The sequence below is a fragment of the Atractosteus spatula genome, chromosome 3 (assembly GCF_055471065.1).
Source record: "Atractosteus spatula isolate fAtrSpa1 chromosome 3, fAtrSpa1.hap1, whole genome shotgun sequence".
Lineage (NCBI taxonomy): Eukaryota > Metazoa > Chordata > Actinopteri > Semionotiformes > Lepisosteidae > Atractosteus > Atractosteus spatula.
The window spans coordinates 56,775,772-56,793,413 of NC_142708.1; the positions used below are offsets into that span (position 1 = coordinate 56,775,772).

General features: G+C 36.4%; 1 protein-coding gene across 3 annotated transcripts in view; it reads right to left on the reverse strand.

Annotated features, from left to right (window-relative positions):
- The window catches only part of shc3 (SHC (Src homology 2 domain containing) transforming protein 3), a 43,527-nt gene that overhangs the window by 21,578 nt on the left and 4,307 nt on the right, over positions 1-17,642 (reverse strand). The window contains exons 1-2 of one of the 3 annotated variants that reach the window (XM_088909971.1): positions 4,483-6,579; positions 4,204-4,365 (exon numbers count right to left, since the gene is read on the reverse strand). In XM_088909971.1, coding sequence (XP_088766097.1) covers positions 4,204-4,365; positions 4,483-4,746 — 426 coding nt within the window. In that variant the 5' untranslated portion in view covers positions 4,747-6,579. Of the gene's footprint in view, positions 1-4,203; positions 6,586-17,642 lie in introns of those variants that run through there. The other 2 variants (XM_088909970.1, XM_088909969.1) reach the window with 2 other exon arrangements.

The window sequence follows — 17,642 nt, forward strand, 5'->3', positions numbered from 1 at the left end:
ACACAGCTTTGCACACGCATGTGTTCTGAACACAAAATGACCAAAATGTCCCTAGGAAAAACATAAGCTGCCCCTGTATCGCATTACATCTTTTATTTAATGCAGCATACTGAGAAACAATATGTTGTATGTACAGTACGCTATATTATCAGTTTATGTACTGCATCACATACAATTTAATAAAATATGGTGCATTTCATATGTATAAATGATAAAAAATCTATAAATATATTTGTAAAAATAATGAATTACCAGCCTACATTATCACAAAGTCGATTTAATTCAAATAACAACAGTGTAGAGATTGAAATGTGGTAATACCACTGAATTCTGTGAATGTAGTAAATTGGAGATTTATAATTGACTAACATTATCTGATAAAACAGATTAATTGTAACAGGCTATGAGGCCTTCAAACCTGGAGCCTCTGTTAGAAATCTGAATCTAGAAGTGATTAACTACATAAGATCTTCTGGTTTGTTTCTTTAAATTACACATGGATTTGCACAGTGATTTACTTCAACCAACTCCAGTCCAATACTTCAATCTGATAATCCAGCCAGCACTTGTGAGATACTTCAATTTGATAATCCAGCTACTACTAATGAGATACTCCGGTAACTCTGGTCTAATACTCCAATCTAATAATCCAGCCGGCACAGTGATTTATTTCAACCAACTCCAGTCCAATGCTTCAATCTGATAATCCAGCCAGCTCTTGTGAGGTACTGCAATTTGATAATCCATCCAGTACTAATGAGATACTCCAGTAACTCCAGTCTAATACTCCAATCTGATAATCCAGCCGGCACAGTGATTTACTTCAACCAACTCAAATCCAATACTTCAATCTGATAATCCAGCCAGTACTAGTAACCACAGCCGGCACCAGTCCAAGTTAACCTGACAGACTAAATACTTCCTGTAATTAATCAATTTATATACATTTTCAAAGATTAACAACCTTAATGTCTTCCTTTGTGAAATTTGTAAAAAGAAAATTGAACTCCCTTTGCTTAACATTCTAGCAATTGTTAACTGAAGATATCTCAAAGAAAATCTACATATAGAGTATAATTTAATGGATTTACAGTACAGGGTAATACTTAAAATATTTATTACATTACATACTTTCAAGGAAAACAAACGCTCCAGCTACAGATTAAAAATAATCCACACTGACAAAGGCATTATATGGCAAAACCCATTTGCGTCAGGTTACTTCGCCATGTTGTCATTTGCAATAATGCAGCTATTAAAAATAATATTGAGTATATCCAAACTTTATATTCTTGTATTAATTTAAATTATTTGTTGTTTATCTGAACATTTATATTGAACCTAACATCACAACATGGTATTTTTATTTAAAAAAAAAGACTTACTATGAAATGCATGAACATTAGAAAAATACAGATAATACAAAAATACGTTGAAAGAACCCTTCACCGATTTTAAACAGTTGCTTCTATAACATGTGAGGAGCTACCCGCTAAGGTGAGTTTGAGGTGACTAGGAGAAAGACTGACCAAAATCTTAGAAATAGCCAAAATTCTAAGGCAGAGTACATTGAAAAAGCAGTGCTCCATCGTTTACTGGAGGAAATAAAAGATATGGGGCAATACCAAATCATGTTATGTGGCCACCATTATCTTCAAAATCGGTATCCATCTTATCTATCCAGGCTGCGAAAGGAAAGGCTTCACCACAATATCTGATACGGTGAAGAGGAATTTCTTGGTCAGGAGACTGAAATTAAAGCTGCTCTTCATTATCAGCAATACCCTCTTTGATCCTTTTCTTGTTCAGAAAATTCAGACACATTGGGCATACTATGTATTTAAAGAATTTTAGTACTTTGTTTGGATTGTCATTTCAATTCAACACAAAATGTTGTTTACAGTGGACTGTTCTGGTTTTCAATATAAAAGTGCGAACGACACCATCAGCCTTAACTATTGTCTTTTTGTGCAATCTCATGTCTTCAAATTAAACACATCAAGTGCAAAAATAGAACTTCAAATATTGACTCTTAATCAGCCATTACACTGTGTGCCCTACCGAACATAAAATATCATGTTTCCCCACTGGTGAGTTAGATTTAAAAACAAAATTCAAACCTAGAAACACATCATGATATTTTAATAAAAATCAAATAGATAAAGAAGTACGGTAAAATAAATGTGTGGTGTGTTGCCCTTTTAAAGCTATTCACAATCCTCCACCATAGCTGAGAACAAAGTAAAACACAGTCAATTTATTTCACAGATCTTTTGCTAACAAAGTGATATGAGGTGAATTTAAAGGACTATATTTATTAGAACACTTCAATGACATGCTAATATTAAAAATGTTTTTTTCAAAAATATTTACACTGGAAAACAAAAGTCACAGACTGAGTAAAGAATTATCCTTTTATTCCTCAGAAGGACATGCTTTGTGAATGATCAAGTGAAATACAACAGAAGTTAGCAAACGATGCACATGCACTGCGTTACGACACAAATGCAAATGAACACAAACATCTACCATCTCATTTGGTCTACTGTATGTTCAAAATGAAAGTCGGCAAAGAATGTCAATTAATATTATTGTCTTTTCTAACTAATGGTGCATGAAGAATATGGCCAAGCACATGGCACTAATTAAAAATGCTGCAAGCAAAATTACACATTAAACTCGATACATTGCCACTAGGTACCTTAGAGAGGCTTTTCTGCAGTATGTACATTTTCAAGGTATTGACTGAGTACTTCAAATGCACAGTACTCCAGCAGCTAATTGTTAATGGTGTGGGAACTGCACCCTTCGCAATATCTCTCTTTATATAAGGACTTCTTTTGTAAAAGTAAAGGTTATTGTTAAAAGGTCATGTTGAGGGAGACTGAGAAGCCGGGTATCAATCTAATCTTATGTTACATGGATCAAAATCCATCCAAATAACATTCACCTGATGGGAAATTTGTACATTTATCTAAACTTTTTATTTTGGGGCGTTCTGGTCAGTTCAAATGCTGAGCATTCTTCTAATGGTTTTGCGAAGGTTAAAATAAGAGGGAAAAAACAACAGCTACTGGTGTGATTTCTGTTACGGACAATAGATTTTGAAAAAGCCGAGAAAAAAATCTGACTTCGTCCTGTTATTTATTTTAATATATGGTTTTACTGCCATGTACCATACACAAAATGCCACTACAGTGAAAAAAAAAAGAATCCAGAAAAAAAACAATAGGCATATGATTATATCCACATCATACAGACATTGAAGAAGGAAAGCTACTTCTTTAACCACAACGCAAATGGACCTGCAAATTGATATCCTTCTGATGTAACTAAAATAATTGATATTTGTGTAACAGTGAACATTTTTCACCTGTAGAAGATGCAAACTATAAAACTACTTTTTCAGTATCAGATTTTGGTAAAATATATAAATAAATAATAACATAATGGCATATACATGTGTGTATGCAATGTAATGATATACTGTACTTATTGCTGAATGTATTTGAAAAAGAGATACTGAAAAGGATACGCCGCACCTTGTGCTTCTGTTTCTTTCTGAGCCTGTTATTTCTTAAGGTTAAATGAATCAAAACACAGAGAGAAAACTGCGCATATATGTAAAACAATAAGAGCTTTTTTTACAGCAGACGACTGCTCGATCTATGCTGCAAGGGTAGTCACCACCTACACTCGTAAGGGTAGGTTTTTCATTAATTCTCACAAAATATTGACGAGGAAGATGCAGTGCATCACACATCGAATGCACATTTCCTTGTGTGCCTGTTGTGAGGAAAGGAGACCACTAGTTTGTGAAAACAAAAGCTGTTGCCACATTGTGTGCCATATGCGAGAATGCAGAGAGAAAATGGTGTTCAAAAATGTGAATGACAAACTTGGAGCAGAACGTAAATAATGAAATGTAAGTAATTAAAAATAAATGGTGCTCGGCCCTCACAGGGTTAAATGTTTTTCTATCCCTCTCTTGCTGTCTAGCTTTTCCAATTTCAGACTGATGACCTTCTCAGCTCCATGAATTATTTAACCCCCCCCTCCCCTTACACATATACACCTGCCTTTTACTGTTTTCCTTTTAATTTTATCAAAGGAAAACGACAGGTAGACCGACCGTCCTTTTATTTTTAATGAGCAACTCGTTCATTGAGAGAAAAGACGGAACGAAAACAGAGACAGACCAACCTTTACAATGTACGTCACACCTGGTCCGGAGATCTTCTCGCTCGAGTGCAACCATCCTCTGGAGGGTTTATTGACAACAGTGCCGCTCTGATTCCAATCGTCCCCTCCCAGGTGCATTTCCTCCAACCTGCTCTTTTTCCCCGTACTCATTTTGCCCACGTCCTGTTGAGAACACAGAGTGCCAGAGGCAGAGTTACATGAGTTGTCGGAGGCTGCCCCCGATGTGCCGGGAGTGGTGGAGCTGCCGCCCTGCAGTTTGGAGACGGCGAGGTCTTTCACCGCGGAGGGGAGGCTCTTGATGCCCAGGAGGCTGCCTGTGTTGGCAAACTTCAAGTTGGACACTTTGTGGATAAGGGTACAGAGGGTGGTGGCTCCATCCTCGGGGTCAGCGCGGAGGACCTCGGCCGGCGTCGGGTACGAGGGCTCAGCGGAGGTCGCCGGGGCAGCTGAGACCTTGCTGTTCATGGACAGGTTCTGGAGAAGCTCGTCGACGGATGTCACGGACTCATTCCTGAAACGGTTGTATTTGGTACGGTGAAGCATGCCCTTCTATCTTGTTGCCTGCATACGTACTGGCAGATGTGATGCCAACCTAATTATCGCCTCCTTTAACATAACAAATGCCTCATAGCAGCAGCAGGCAGTGGGAGGTCATTTTTTTTTCCTCTTTTTGTAGAGAGCCAGAGCTTCAGGTCAGTTAAAAAATAAAAGAATGGCAATAAAACTAAACAAAAAATACAGACAATCCATGAAAAAAGGCAGCGGAAGATTCCAAACCCAGCCCAGGTGCTTGTTCCTATCAGTGAGCTCCAGAGAGGAAAGTAACACTGCTATATGGTAGAGATCCCTAGTTCTCTCATGGCTGCCAACCCGCTCACAGCAAAAGCATGACTCACAGAACTGAGAAGACCCTTCTCAACAAAAGGCTCACTGAACACTGCAAATCACTTCCTGTAGCAAAAAAAAAATCCACCCACTTACAGCACACTAGAACCAATCAATTCTCAAATTTCCCAGACTGATATTTTTCCCTAACTGCAGAAAACGTTTTTTTATTATTTCGCAGAAAGTTAAAAAGCCCTAATCAGCAGCAAATTAATTTTCAGCAAATTATTCTATCTGCTTTCTTATACACTATGCTTCCTTCTCTCATAGATCCAATTGCTAATGAAATCTTTTTTTTGCTGCAGCATGGAGCTCAGATACAGTTGATTTTATTTAAAAAGAAAGACGATCTGCCCTTAAGGATTAAATGAAAAGATAAAGATAAGAGGAAAATTATATATAATAATCCAAACTGTTATGTATCCAATAATACATATACTATACCTTTTACTTAAAAACACAAACTCAAATTCATATCTATGTCATTTTAAAAAGTAATCTTTTTATATAATTAATGCTACACTTAATGTTCTAATGTTCAAGAGAGAATGCAAGGTTAACAGCTTTAAAATTCTGGAATTCCTCACCAAGGAAAATGGATTTTAAAAATGTATATTGACTTTATTGATAATATGATTCCATAAACAACATTGTTGTTCAATTTTCAAAAGTCATTTTGTATGACTTTAAAACCAATGCTATCTTTCTAATTTTTCATTAAATAAGAAAATTAGTAAAATGACCTTTCAAAAGGGAGATTTTCATTTTAAAGACAGAGTTTCCATGTCTTGGTAATTTCAGTTTTCCATATTTAAAACATATAGTCTGCATTAAAAATGGCATTTCAGTGTATAGAATTCCATTCAAAGACAGCTTAGAGAAAAACTCAATATAATATTTTCTCTTTCTTCAATTTCTCAGACTTCACACTCACTAAAATATTTAGAAAAACACAACACAAAACAGTTAACAATTCTAACGCCAGTATGAATCAATGCTGCATATAATTCTCAAGCTTTTGTTTCAACCAGTATCAATTTACTCTGCTGAATAAAGAAACACACACCTCAAAGCAGCAATCCGGCTGCAGAGGCAAACTACACAACTGACATTTCATGCTTAAAATAGAAGAGAAACAATTATAATTTCATAAGACAGCACACAGCCTATTTATAGAACTAACGATTAATGCAGATTTCCAGAGGAAATGGTCTCTGGTGATCGACAGTCATTCATAACCATTCCCTAATCCTGCTACAGCTCGCACACTGCAGTCTTTCGCTCTACCTTGTCAAAAGCCTGCTTGCCAGCAAAAAACATTAAAAAAAACAAAACAAAAAAACACACCAGGTTTGTTCTGTTAACAAAACCAAAACAAAATCTAGATACACGTATATAGCTCCACAGCAAGCAGCAGAGAAGATGTCGAAATGTGAATGAAAATAATATTTTTATGTGAATGAAATGGCTGGCTCGCATACCAATGTTTCTGTGAATGAAGGAGGGCCTTGCAAGCTATGCAAGACGATCCCTTGGGAGCAAAATGGTCTTATCCAATAAGAAAGGAGCTGGATGAGTCATTCAGGGAAGGCTTGCGGAATAGTGGAAGAATCCATTCCCCTTACAGGTGCTGCTGTTTTGTTCTGAAAAGGCTTTCAAATAGCGTTTTTTAGGGTGATTTGCCTCCTCACTGGTGTGGCGTGGTTATTGTTTTTCTAACAGTGCATTTGGAAAGCCTTCTTTAAGACAATGTTAAGCAAACCGATGGTGGAACATCTTTTTCTCTTGCAGGTTTTTTTGTTACTGTAGTGAGTCATTCACATGAAAATTGGTAATACGAACATACAGCCTCTTTGTTTCGCTCTCTAAGTGATCAGCATGTCAATGGGCACACTGAAAATTACAGAAGATTGGTGCCAGTTATTGATATTCAAAGGGTCTGAAGCCTCTAATGATATATTTAACTCTTACAAGCGCACAGCTGAATTGTCTGACTCCATATAGGAAAAGAAAAGGATAAAGGTAAATCTGGAATAAAAGATGCTATTTTTAAAATGAAGTAGCTAAGTGTTTTTATTAAACTAACCTAAGGCTGTACATACAGTATCTACGTAAAAAAATGATATTTTTAGATTTGATGTCTGTAAAGAGAAAATAGAATTTTGTAAAGAGAAAGTAAAGTAAATAGTAATTACTTACATCTGATCACGTTAGACTCCCTTTTTCACTCTCATATTTACTTAATGTGAATGTGCCCAAATACGCATGGTCACTTGAAATCACCAGGCAATGTTTTTGTAAGTTTATGACCTAATATGATCAAATGTATGCATGGAATGAACATACACAACACAGGATTTTCATAGTCTAAAAAATAAATTGCTTGACTTTAAAGCAAACAACAGTTTTTTTTTGCTGTCTGAATACTTTTGAGGGCACTGTATTATGTTATTATTATGTTGCATGTATGTTATCCGTCCTGTAATAGTGTAGTTTTTAATATGCTCAATAGCACGGACAGCTGATTAAAACTAAAATTACTTAATTGAAAGGGCATTTCCAAGGTCACAGCTAGGCGCCCTTGGTAATTCTAATCAATTTTTGGCAGGTTTTTATTCTAATTAATCCTTTATTATTCAAATCAACTTTAACAGCAGAGTCAAAGAAGTGATACACTGTCTACTGAGTGATTAAAGTTCTGTTTGATCTGAAGCCCTGCATTGCCATTCACAGCTAGAGGCCAAGTTTGCCTGTCCCAGTGATAGAACACAGAGAGATCCAACACTGACTTTGTCGGCACTCTCTGACATGGTGTTGGACACTTGTGGGACTACAATCTGAGAGTCATGTAAAATTCTTGTGTGATTAAGCAGTCATGTGAACTTTGTGTACTCTTACCTGGGTGTCAACGTGCAATACAACAGACATACACTTTTGTGTTGGGGGAGGCAAACACAAAATCATGGTAAGGTGATTCTCAGTTTGACAGAATTGGAAAGAAAATAAGAGCAAGTACTATCTTACTTTCTAAGTTACAACATAAAGCTGATGTTATAATCAACTTACCTTTAGGTAGGAAGAAAAGGGATAAAAATAGAAGAAAATAACATTTTAATGTCTCCTTGATTTAGTATAAAAACACTTAACACTACATATAACTAAGAATAGTATTTAATTCTTTTACAATTCTAAATATTCAGCCTCCCAAAGAGACACAATGCTGGCTTTCCTTCCAAGATGTTTTCAGTATTTGATCTCTTTAGGCACTGACTGACTGTAAGATTCTGATGAGCAAAACTTTTTGTTGTCACTGCAAAACATTAGATCAGGCAAAAAACCTACATGGTCAACATCATCGTTAGTCAAACATCGTAGGGACAATCATGCTATGGGGATGCTTCAGCAAGGACGAGAAACTTTTTTTTAGGATTGAAGGACTAATGAATGAAGAAAGCTTGTTTCAGTCTGATAAACATTTAAGACTGGGGAATACATTCACCTTTCAGCAAAAAGCACAAGGCTAACGCTACACTGGAGTGGTTTTAGAAAAAAATGGTTTAAGAAAAGTGAATGTCCTTGAGTGGCCCAGTCAAAGTACTGGGCTTAGTTGGATTCCACTGAAAATCTGTAAAAAGACTTGAAAACTGTTGTTTATAACTGATCCCCAAGCACCCTGAGAGATCTTGAGCAAATCCATCAAGAAGAATGGGCAAAAAGTGCACCAGGCCAGTGTGGAAAGTTGGTTGAAACATATAAAAAAAACGTGACTATAATTTCTGCAAAGGTGTTTCCACAAAATACAGTATAGAGTTCAGGGGTCTGAATACATATGCAATCAATATATTTCATTTTTCTCTTTATTTTTTGCTGACATCCCTTAAAAGTCTTCAGTCTAGAGCTTTGAATAAAATATGAAATGTAAAAATTTGTCTGTGCAATAAATAATGGCTGATAGGATATTGTTGGAAGCTGAGGCTGTTAAAAAAAATGTATTATAGGAATTATTGGTTGTTACTAGCTGACTGTGGCTGAGATTCTCCAAGTGGCAGTGGACCATTGGGAGCCAGGGTTGCTTTGGCTGAGTGGCAAACAGTGGCCCCTTATGGGTACCTGCACACTTACAGCAATGTCAGTGTGAGCTTCAAATAAATTGTAACATTTATTTATAACATTTAATAATAATAACTTTTATTTATAAAGCACCTTTCCAAATCCAAGGACACTGTACGTGATGAGTAAAGAAAAAGACAAGAAAGGTACAATAAGAGTAAATGATAAAAAAAACAAAAGCATACAGGCTTTTATAAATTGACTATAGGCAATCAGACATAGACCTTGGAAAAAAAGTTAAGTTTTAAGTTTAGATTTGAAGAGAGTTACAGACGTTGTCTCTCGTAAAGTCTGAGGAAGGTCATTCAACAATACTGGAGCAGCGACAGAGAAGGCACTGTCGCCAAAAGTCTGTGATTTAGTCTTGGGGACAGTGAGTAGAGGACTGGCCTTAACTGAACTGAGCCTATGAGGGTGGTGGGGTGGGAGGGTAAACATGGAGGAGTTCAGAGATGTATGATGGAGCCAGATTGTTTAGAGAATTGAAAGTCAGCAACGAGATCTTGTATTGAATATGTGACTTTATAGGCAACCAATGTAGAGACTTAAGTGTAGGAGTGATATGCTGCCAGGGTTTTGAACATATTGCAACTTGCTGAGAAGAAACTTAGGAGCCAATACAGCAAAGAGTTGGAGAAATCAGATCTTGATGTTATAAATGCATGGAACAGGCACTCAGCATCGGACATTGAGAGAAATGACCTAATGCGGGCAATATTTCTAAGGTGAAAGAACGATGTCTTAATCAAATGTTTCACATGTGGCTCAAAAGACAGGAGAGGATCAAGTGTGACTCCCGTGCTGACTATGGCTGACGTGTAAATGGGTAAGCCTTCAATCTTTACTGTGGAACCCTTAAGTTTATCCAGCTGAGATTTGCTGCCCACCAGTAAAATTTCTATTTTGTCACTATTTAGATTCAGGGAATTTGATGTCAAAGCAGAGTTTGATGTCACACGAACAAGAGATAAGTGACGGAGGGGGGAGACCAGAGGGGAAAGAAGTGAAACTGAAGACCATGTTTGAGTATATTTTGGACAAGAGGTAGCAAATAAATAATAAAAAGTAAAGGACCCAAGACTGTACTCTGAAGCACACCGTGATTGACCGGGGCCATGGGGGATTTATGAGCACCAACGGAGACAAAATGCTGCCTGCCAGTCAGATAGGAGCAAAACCAATTAAAGACAGAACCACTGAAAAACAAGAACGCCTGCAAGTGACTAAGCAAAACTGAACGATTTACTGTATCAAAAGCAGTGCTAAGATAGAGGAGCAAAAGGATACTTACAGCCCCCAAGTCAGGGGCAGTAAGTAAATCATTCACAACCCTGACAAGAGCAGTCTCAGTGCTATGATTTGAGCAGAAGCCAGACTGAAATGGCTCAAACAAGTCATTAGCTATTACACGTGTCCGTAGTTGATGTGCAAACACATGCTTTAAAACTTTTGACAGAAATGGTAAATTAGGGATTGGTCTGTAGCATTTCTCTGGTAAATCAGAGAAATATAGAAAACATTTGTAGTTACTTCTTAGTCCCATGTCCTTGTTTTACACACCCACAACAGTATAATGTATATAGTTCTGTTTCATCAATACCACCAATCTACCAATCTAAATCTCAAAAGAACATAAAAATATGACAAGCAATGTTCTAATATTACCTGAATGGTTTCAATTATTGCTCACCTCGTGAACTAAACTAAATCCAGACAATTTCTCAAGCCCTCATCTCATCTTAGTATTTTTATGATCTTACATTATACTGTATATAACTTAAACAGAAAATGTTTTTTCCAAGGGTGGCACAGTGGAGCAGTGTTTAGCTGCCATTGGAGCCCTTAGTTCAATTCTGGACCTGGGGTGCTACAGTATCTGCATGGAGTTTATATGTTCTCCCCATGTTTGTGGGGTTACCTCCAGGTGCTCCAGTTTCCTCCCACAGTCCAAAGCCATACTGATAGGTTAATTGGCTTCTGGGAAAATTGGTCCTGGGTGTGAGTCTGTGTTTGTGTCTAGGAGTTCCCTGTGATGGACTGGCATCCTGTTCATGTTGTACGCCCCCCCACCCCATTGGATAAACTGTTAGAAAATGGATAAATGTTTGTTTTTTCCCTGAAGTACAGTATGTACTTGGAAGCTAAGAATGTGAGAACAACATACAGTAGCAAAAGGCAATGCTTATTGCTATTGTCTGTGACTCTATTGATGCATTAAATACAAAAGAAAAAATGATAAAACCAGTCAGTGTGTTCTATAGGGAACACAATTTGTTATATAGACTGATTTACACTCTGTTGAATGCATAAATCTGTCTCAGAAATCGTAACACAAACAGAACAAGCTGCTATGAAAGAATCTACCCATTTTCATTTGGACCTTCTTTTTTCGAGCAGCAAGAACACAGCTAGCTTGGCAAATATCTACAGAAAAATATTCATGTTATTTAGAATTAGTGCTCCTTTGTTAAAACCACAACTTTGAAAAAGAAACAGAAACAATATCATTTTGTTTGTGAATGATAAAGAAACCATTTCTCAAATCTTGTTTGGAGCTTGTTATATAATAACAAAACAAAAAAAATAGCATGGTCATTAAAAGATTGGGGTGGGGGGGGGGGGTGTTTATTTTCACATAAAAATGCACTACAGGGCCCTGAGAGTTAATCTGCATAGTCGTGACTACTTGTATCTGTCAAACTCTCTCCAAGGATGGATAATTAGAGCTGCAGGAAGCAGTGGAGATTGGATGTATGTAGGTGTGGAGGGCATTCATTTTCAGCCAATCGCTGAACAAAGAGTACAATATTCCTGCAATCTTGCTCATTCAGTGCAACGTGACTTGCACTACAATAGAGCCTGCAACATCCAGTGAAGGACAGAGCTGCCTTACCAAAGCCTGCACAGACAAGAAGTCATTGAAATAGGGTCTCGTTTCCCCTAAAAACACAGTTATCAAACCATTTCTCTCCTATCAAGGGCCAACGTTCCCCAGACATTTAAGCTCAGATTTGATGTGTGTATTGAGAGATCAATAATAATTCATTTAGAAACAGACAATTAAAAGAAACACACAGCCATGTACAGTAGATGGATAGATACTGTAGTTGCACGCCTACATAGAAAACATACAGACAAGGACTTGTGCCAGGCAAGGACATGCAAGTCTAGACAGATTGTTCATGTTAATTAATTACAGGCAAGGCAGACAGGACTGATGCAACGTCTGCAATGTAGCTTGAGGTGGTATAGGCCTTTAACAAACGTCTTAGAAATCTGAGAATTACATTAATAGTCAGGCATTCCATGTCATGTATGTTAAGTAATTATGACAAAATCTGATAATTGATATAAAAACACTTAACTTTAGGGTTTCTAAAGGAATAATAATAATGATGATGATGATAAATTCCTATAATGTATATAGCAAGTCTCACGTGAAGACACTTTAGATAACAATTATGAATCACATAGAATTCTTCATTTTAAATAATAAAATACCTATCTGTTTCAAAGGCACAGACTTAAAATTCACTAGTATGAAAAGATAGCAGGCCTATACCCAAATATTAAACATTTTCATAGTCTTCACTGTGTACCTTACAAAATAAAGACATCTGTTTTCAGATTTCAAAAAGACATCAAAGCCAGGTCTGTTTCCAGTCACAGGAGGTAAAAAGAAAGACAGTGCTGAAGACATTTCTTTTCATGGAGATGACAAGCTAAAGCATTTCAGATTTCAAGCATACAACACTGAAACTTGAAAGCTGAGACCAAAGATATCAAAGCATTCAAATGCCAGTGATGAATGAATTTCAGCATCTGAATTATTGAAGATTATAATAAACATACTAAAGAATGATCATATATTTGTTTACTTAAGAGTATCAAATTCAATATTTCTTGACTCTCGCAAAGTGAAAAGGGAAAAAGGAAAAAGCTTTAAATTTTCATTTTTCCCCCAAAAAACAAAATATATTTTGAATGATGTATCATCTACTTCCTATTCTGACAGAAAACCAACTAAGTCTAATTTTAATGTATCAAAGAATGGGATGACATCTAGTGGTGAAATGAGCACAAAGCAAGGTTCTTTTCAAACTCGTTTGCTTAAGATCAAGGTAATACTGTAGCTAAGATGTACTGTATGAGAGTTAAAATATGCAGTGTAAGAACCTCAAGCATCACTGCCCTGTGTAAGAAGGGGACAGACATTTCACTCTTTGCCAATACAGGTTTAGAAAGAAGTATACAATGAGTCGCTTGGCCATTCCACCATTATTGTTAATAGTTTCGAAATCCTCACAGTGCAATTTCCCAATCCACACAGCCAGAAAATCTCAAAACCCATCCTGAACCATGGTTCAGGAAGTGAAAAAGAACATGAGATTGTAAGAAGGTTTACACAATAAGTAGAGACGGCCATTTGGCCAACTGATACAAGGACCCCATCCAGCTTTTTCTTGAAGAAGCCAGATGTGACCTTTGTCAATATTTATTCTATAAACTACACAAATATTATAATCCATTTATACAATAGCAACACTAATTTTTGTTTTTTCAGAAGGGGACAGAAGACCATTAACAGGAACTGGGTGATGTAAGATCGAATGTATATTGCAATTCTAACATCAGCAGCCACTCCTCTGAACCTGCTGGACCAAGTAACACACAATCTCTAGTCGATGACCAGATATCCTCTGGAATTACCAAATTTCAAAATGCAAACATCAGCTGTAACATAGCAAAATAATCCCCAGGACAAGTAAATACAGGGATGCTCCTTTTTTCGAACTGTTAATGTACTTTAAGACAGACAATGGGGCAGTACAGGGCAATGATGGAAAAACTCATCTAAACTAAGAGGAGCAGTGATGGAGAGAAAAGCGGTCCATCTCACTGTGACAAAGCTGTACTTCCTCTTACCGCATGGGATGCAACTTATGTAAAAGGAAACAACTGAAAGTCTCCCTCATGGCTTGTCCCTCTCATATTTCTTTGTTTTCGCTTTTTTTTTCCACAGACCTTTTACATTTTGTGATCAAGCCAGTAATCTCACCTCTTTGCTTCACATGAGGTTAGGTGAGTAAATGTATCCAACAATTCTTACTTAACATTCCAGAGATGTCATTAAACTATTTTTGTTAAATGCAACATCAAACCAGATTTTGTTGCCTTCTTTAGTTAGTGACTTTTATTATTATTTAAAATGTTGGTGCTTTCCATTTTTCATTTTTTGTTTGTTAATGTACTCTTTGGGGTTCTGCAGCTGTTAGTGAAAGAGGTGACATAGGACAACATTTATCTATTAGGAAAGCCCATAAACACAAACCACAAACACCAAACCACCCACACAGAGGATGAACAGCAAATTTACTTTGAGGGAAATGGTGTTAAAGCTACTAAGTATTCTCATTCAGGCACAGCATAGGAGATTTTTATACATTGTAAAAGGATATCTTCAAATGAAGAAAATTACATTGATAACTGCTTTGTGCAAAATTGTTTGTTAGCTTGGAATAAAGCATGCAAAATTCTCTGATAGTGCTTGTTTATTGATATAGCTTCATTATGTATTTAGCAATCTTTGGATTGATTTACCTATTTCCATTTTACTTAAACACAATAAACATACTTAAAAATAAAAACATCCACAGCATCATCATCATTACTACTCTTATTCTTATTATTTGAAAGAACAGGATTTTTCAACTATGAACAGCAAATGACCTTCCTATGAAAGTATGTATTTTCTCTGAATTGAGAGGAATAAATTTGAAGGTCTTGTTTGATCACTACCCTTTCCTTTATCAAACCACTTAGCTCAGATAAGCCTGGTCATAACTGATTAAAACATGGTAATATGTGGAGAAATAATACTGATTATAACCAAGGTGAAAATGGAAAAAGGCACCCAGAAGAGATGAGATCTCTCCCAGCTTTGTTTCCAGCCAGCAATATCAGAGATGGAACAGAAAACATAATTGTGCATGATTTATTTGTCTGGCTTTTGTTAAGGTTTATTAACCTCAATTAAAAAAAAAAACATTTGAAATTTCCTTTTGGTAATACATATTACCACATAGCCCATGGGACAGGTGAGAAAGGGTATGAATGAGTATGATTTGAATATGAGAATGAGTCTGTAATTAAATAATTTAATAGAATGTTATTCTTGTATACATGTGCATCATTACTTACTAGGCTGAAAATGATAAATGATGTGAGGGTTTGCTATCACTCTATCTCTGACAATCCACACAACGGCCTTAACTGGAATCTAAAAACTCCTTCTGGAATCTTCTTACAGTACAGGATATCCATTCTAAAAATACATGGTCGATTTTCCATGATTCTATATCATGCTTGAATGAGGAAATGTCAAGACAGAAGGATCATTCCCTAAAGGCACCTTTACCGTAACCATAGTTTCAAGGACAGCATAGCAACAGGCAGGGAGTGAGGGCTGGATAAACAGATTGACAGCCCAAACCAAGCAAATGCCTTTTGCTTTTCATAGAGAACCATCATGGAAATACACCCAATTATGACACTGCGTGCTTGTGTACATATCATTCCGGGTGAATTTCAGATTGCAAGCATGTGTGTGTTATCTCCTGAGAAAGGGTGGTGGATTATTTGGAAAATGTGTTACTAGGGTATCTGTAAGAGCTGGCTTCCTTCCACTCTACAGTATAAGTAAACACGTCATGTCCATCGCTATAGCTTAGGTTAGCTATATATTTTTTTTAATTTTGTAATCTAGCAAGTAATAAAAAATATTTTATCTATGTACATGTCTATTTTAGCAACAGCAGCACTCAATCTTAACATCAGACATTCACGCTCTTACCAGATTCTGTATCAATGCGGATTGCAGAAAATGTGCTTTTTTATTAACTGCATACAGTATACTGCGTGCAGTATCTTACTTTATTTGTTGCCTAAAACAAACAATGAAATGATTCACTGTAGATATTTGTTTAATTTTGAGAGAGTCCTTTTAAAATGCCTGACAAAACGTGAACAAATCTTTGTGGAAATAATATTCTTTGCGATATTTAAATGTATTTTTGTCAAGCTTATCATAACTAAAAAAATATGAGAAACAAAATTGTTAACAAGGTTAATAAAGCACCACAATGCATTCACAATATTGAATGCTTGTTTTTTAAAAGTAGAGTTGCTACATTTTTGTGTTTCCTGGAGCAGATAACTGCAGACAACGGATGAATTGGAGTCTAGACAAAATTCTACCAAAGCTGACTCCATTTATATACTGAGAGACATTAAAAATGCAATATGTTCTATTGGTTCCTATACTTAATTGTTGCATTCTTAATGCCTCTCAGTATAATTTCTGTTCTGTGACTAGGAGGCACAAGGACTGGCTTCTGTTTTTTATTTAATAATATAATATAAATCTCCCTCATTTTTATAAGCACAATGCCAAAACCACACAACGCTCGTAGTCCAGTTGTCAATTTGGCACAGTTATGAAATTAGTTTTAATGCTATTATAATAGCTGATGGAGACTGATGGTGAAGAATACAACAACACTGTTCTGAAGAGACAAGAAAGATGGAAGAGGGAGAGTTATAGCATTATGTGAGAGTATTCCTGCATAGATGAATCAAAGGGTCTCAGAATCTTTAGAAAAATGTATAATATTAAATAATATTAACAGGATGAGGTGTGTTATATACACTAGAAGTGTTTAAAATAATCAACTATCCAGGGCCTGATGATATTCTAGCAATTGCACTTAAGGCAACAAGAGATGCTGTTCATAGCCTGTTAACAAAAGTCTTCCAACAGTCGCTCGAGACAGGAGTAATACTCATCCATTCATCCATTTTCTAACAGCTCCATCCAATTTAAAGTCAGGTGAGAACTGAAGCCTATCTTGGCAAGCTACAGGCACAAGGCGGGGCACATGCTGGATAAGACAGCAGTCCACTGCAGGACACACACAGGAATACACACACTCACACTAGTGCCAATTTTCCCAGAAGCCAAATTACTTACCAGTACCAATTGACTGGAAAATTGCTAATGTAGAGCCCATCATAAAAGTGACAAAACTAAATCTGAATAATGAAAAGTAATAACATTCATTAATAAGTCTTAATTCTATTACATGCAAGGCTATGGGAATGAAATCAGAGAATAATCTAGATGGAATTAAAAATCCTAGGAGATAGCCAACATGGTTTAAGAAAAGGTAAAACTTGCTTAACTAGCACATTCGAATGTCCTACACTGACAGGCTGAAAGAATTTAACTAATTAAACAAAAGCAATTATGAGGTAATCTGATTCAAGCGTTCAGATTCCACAAAGGACAATCCTGCAGCCTGGGGAATCATCAGAAAGACATGAACCAGTGAACACAAGTATAACCGATGTGGAAGTGCATTTAAAAATGAGAATAAGACACACAT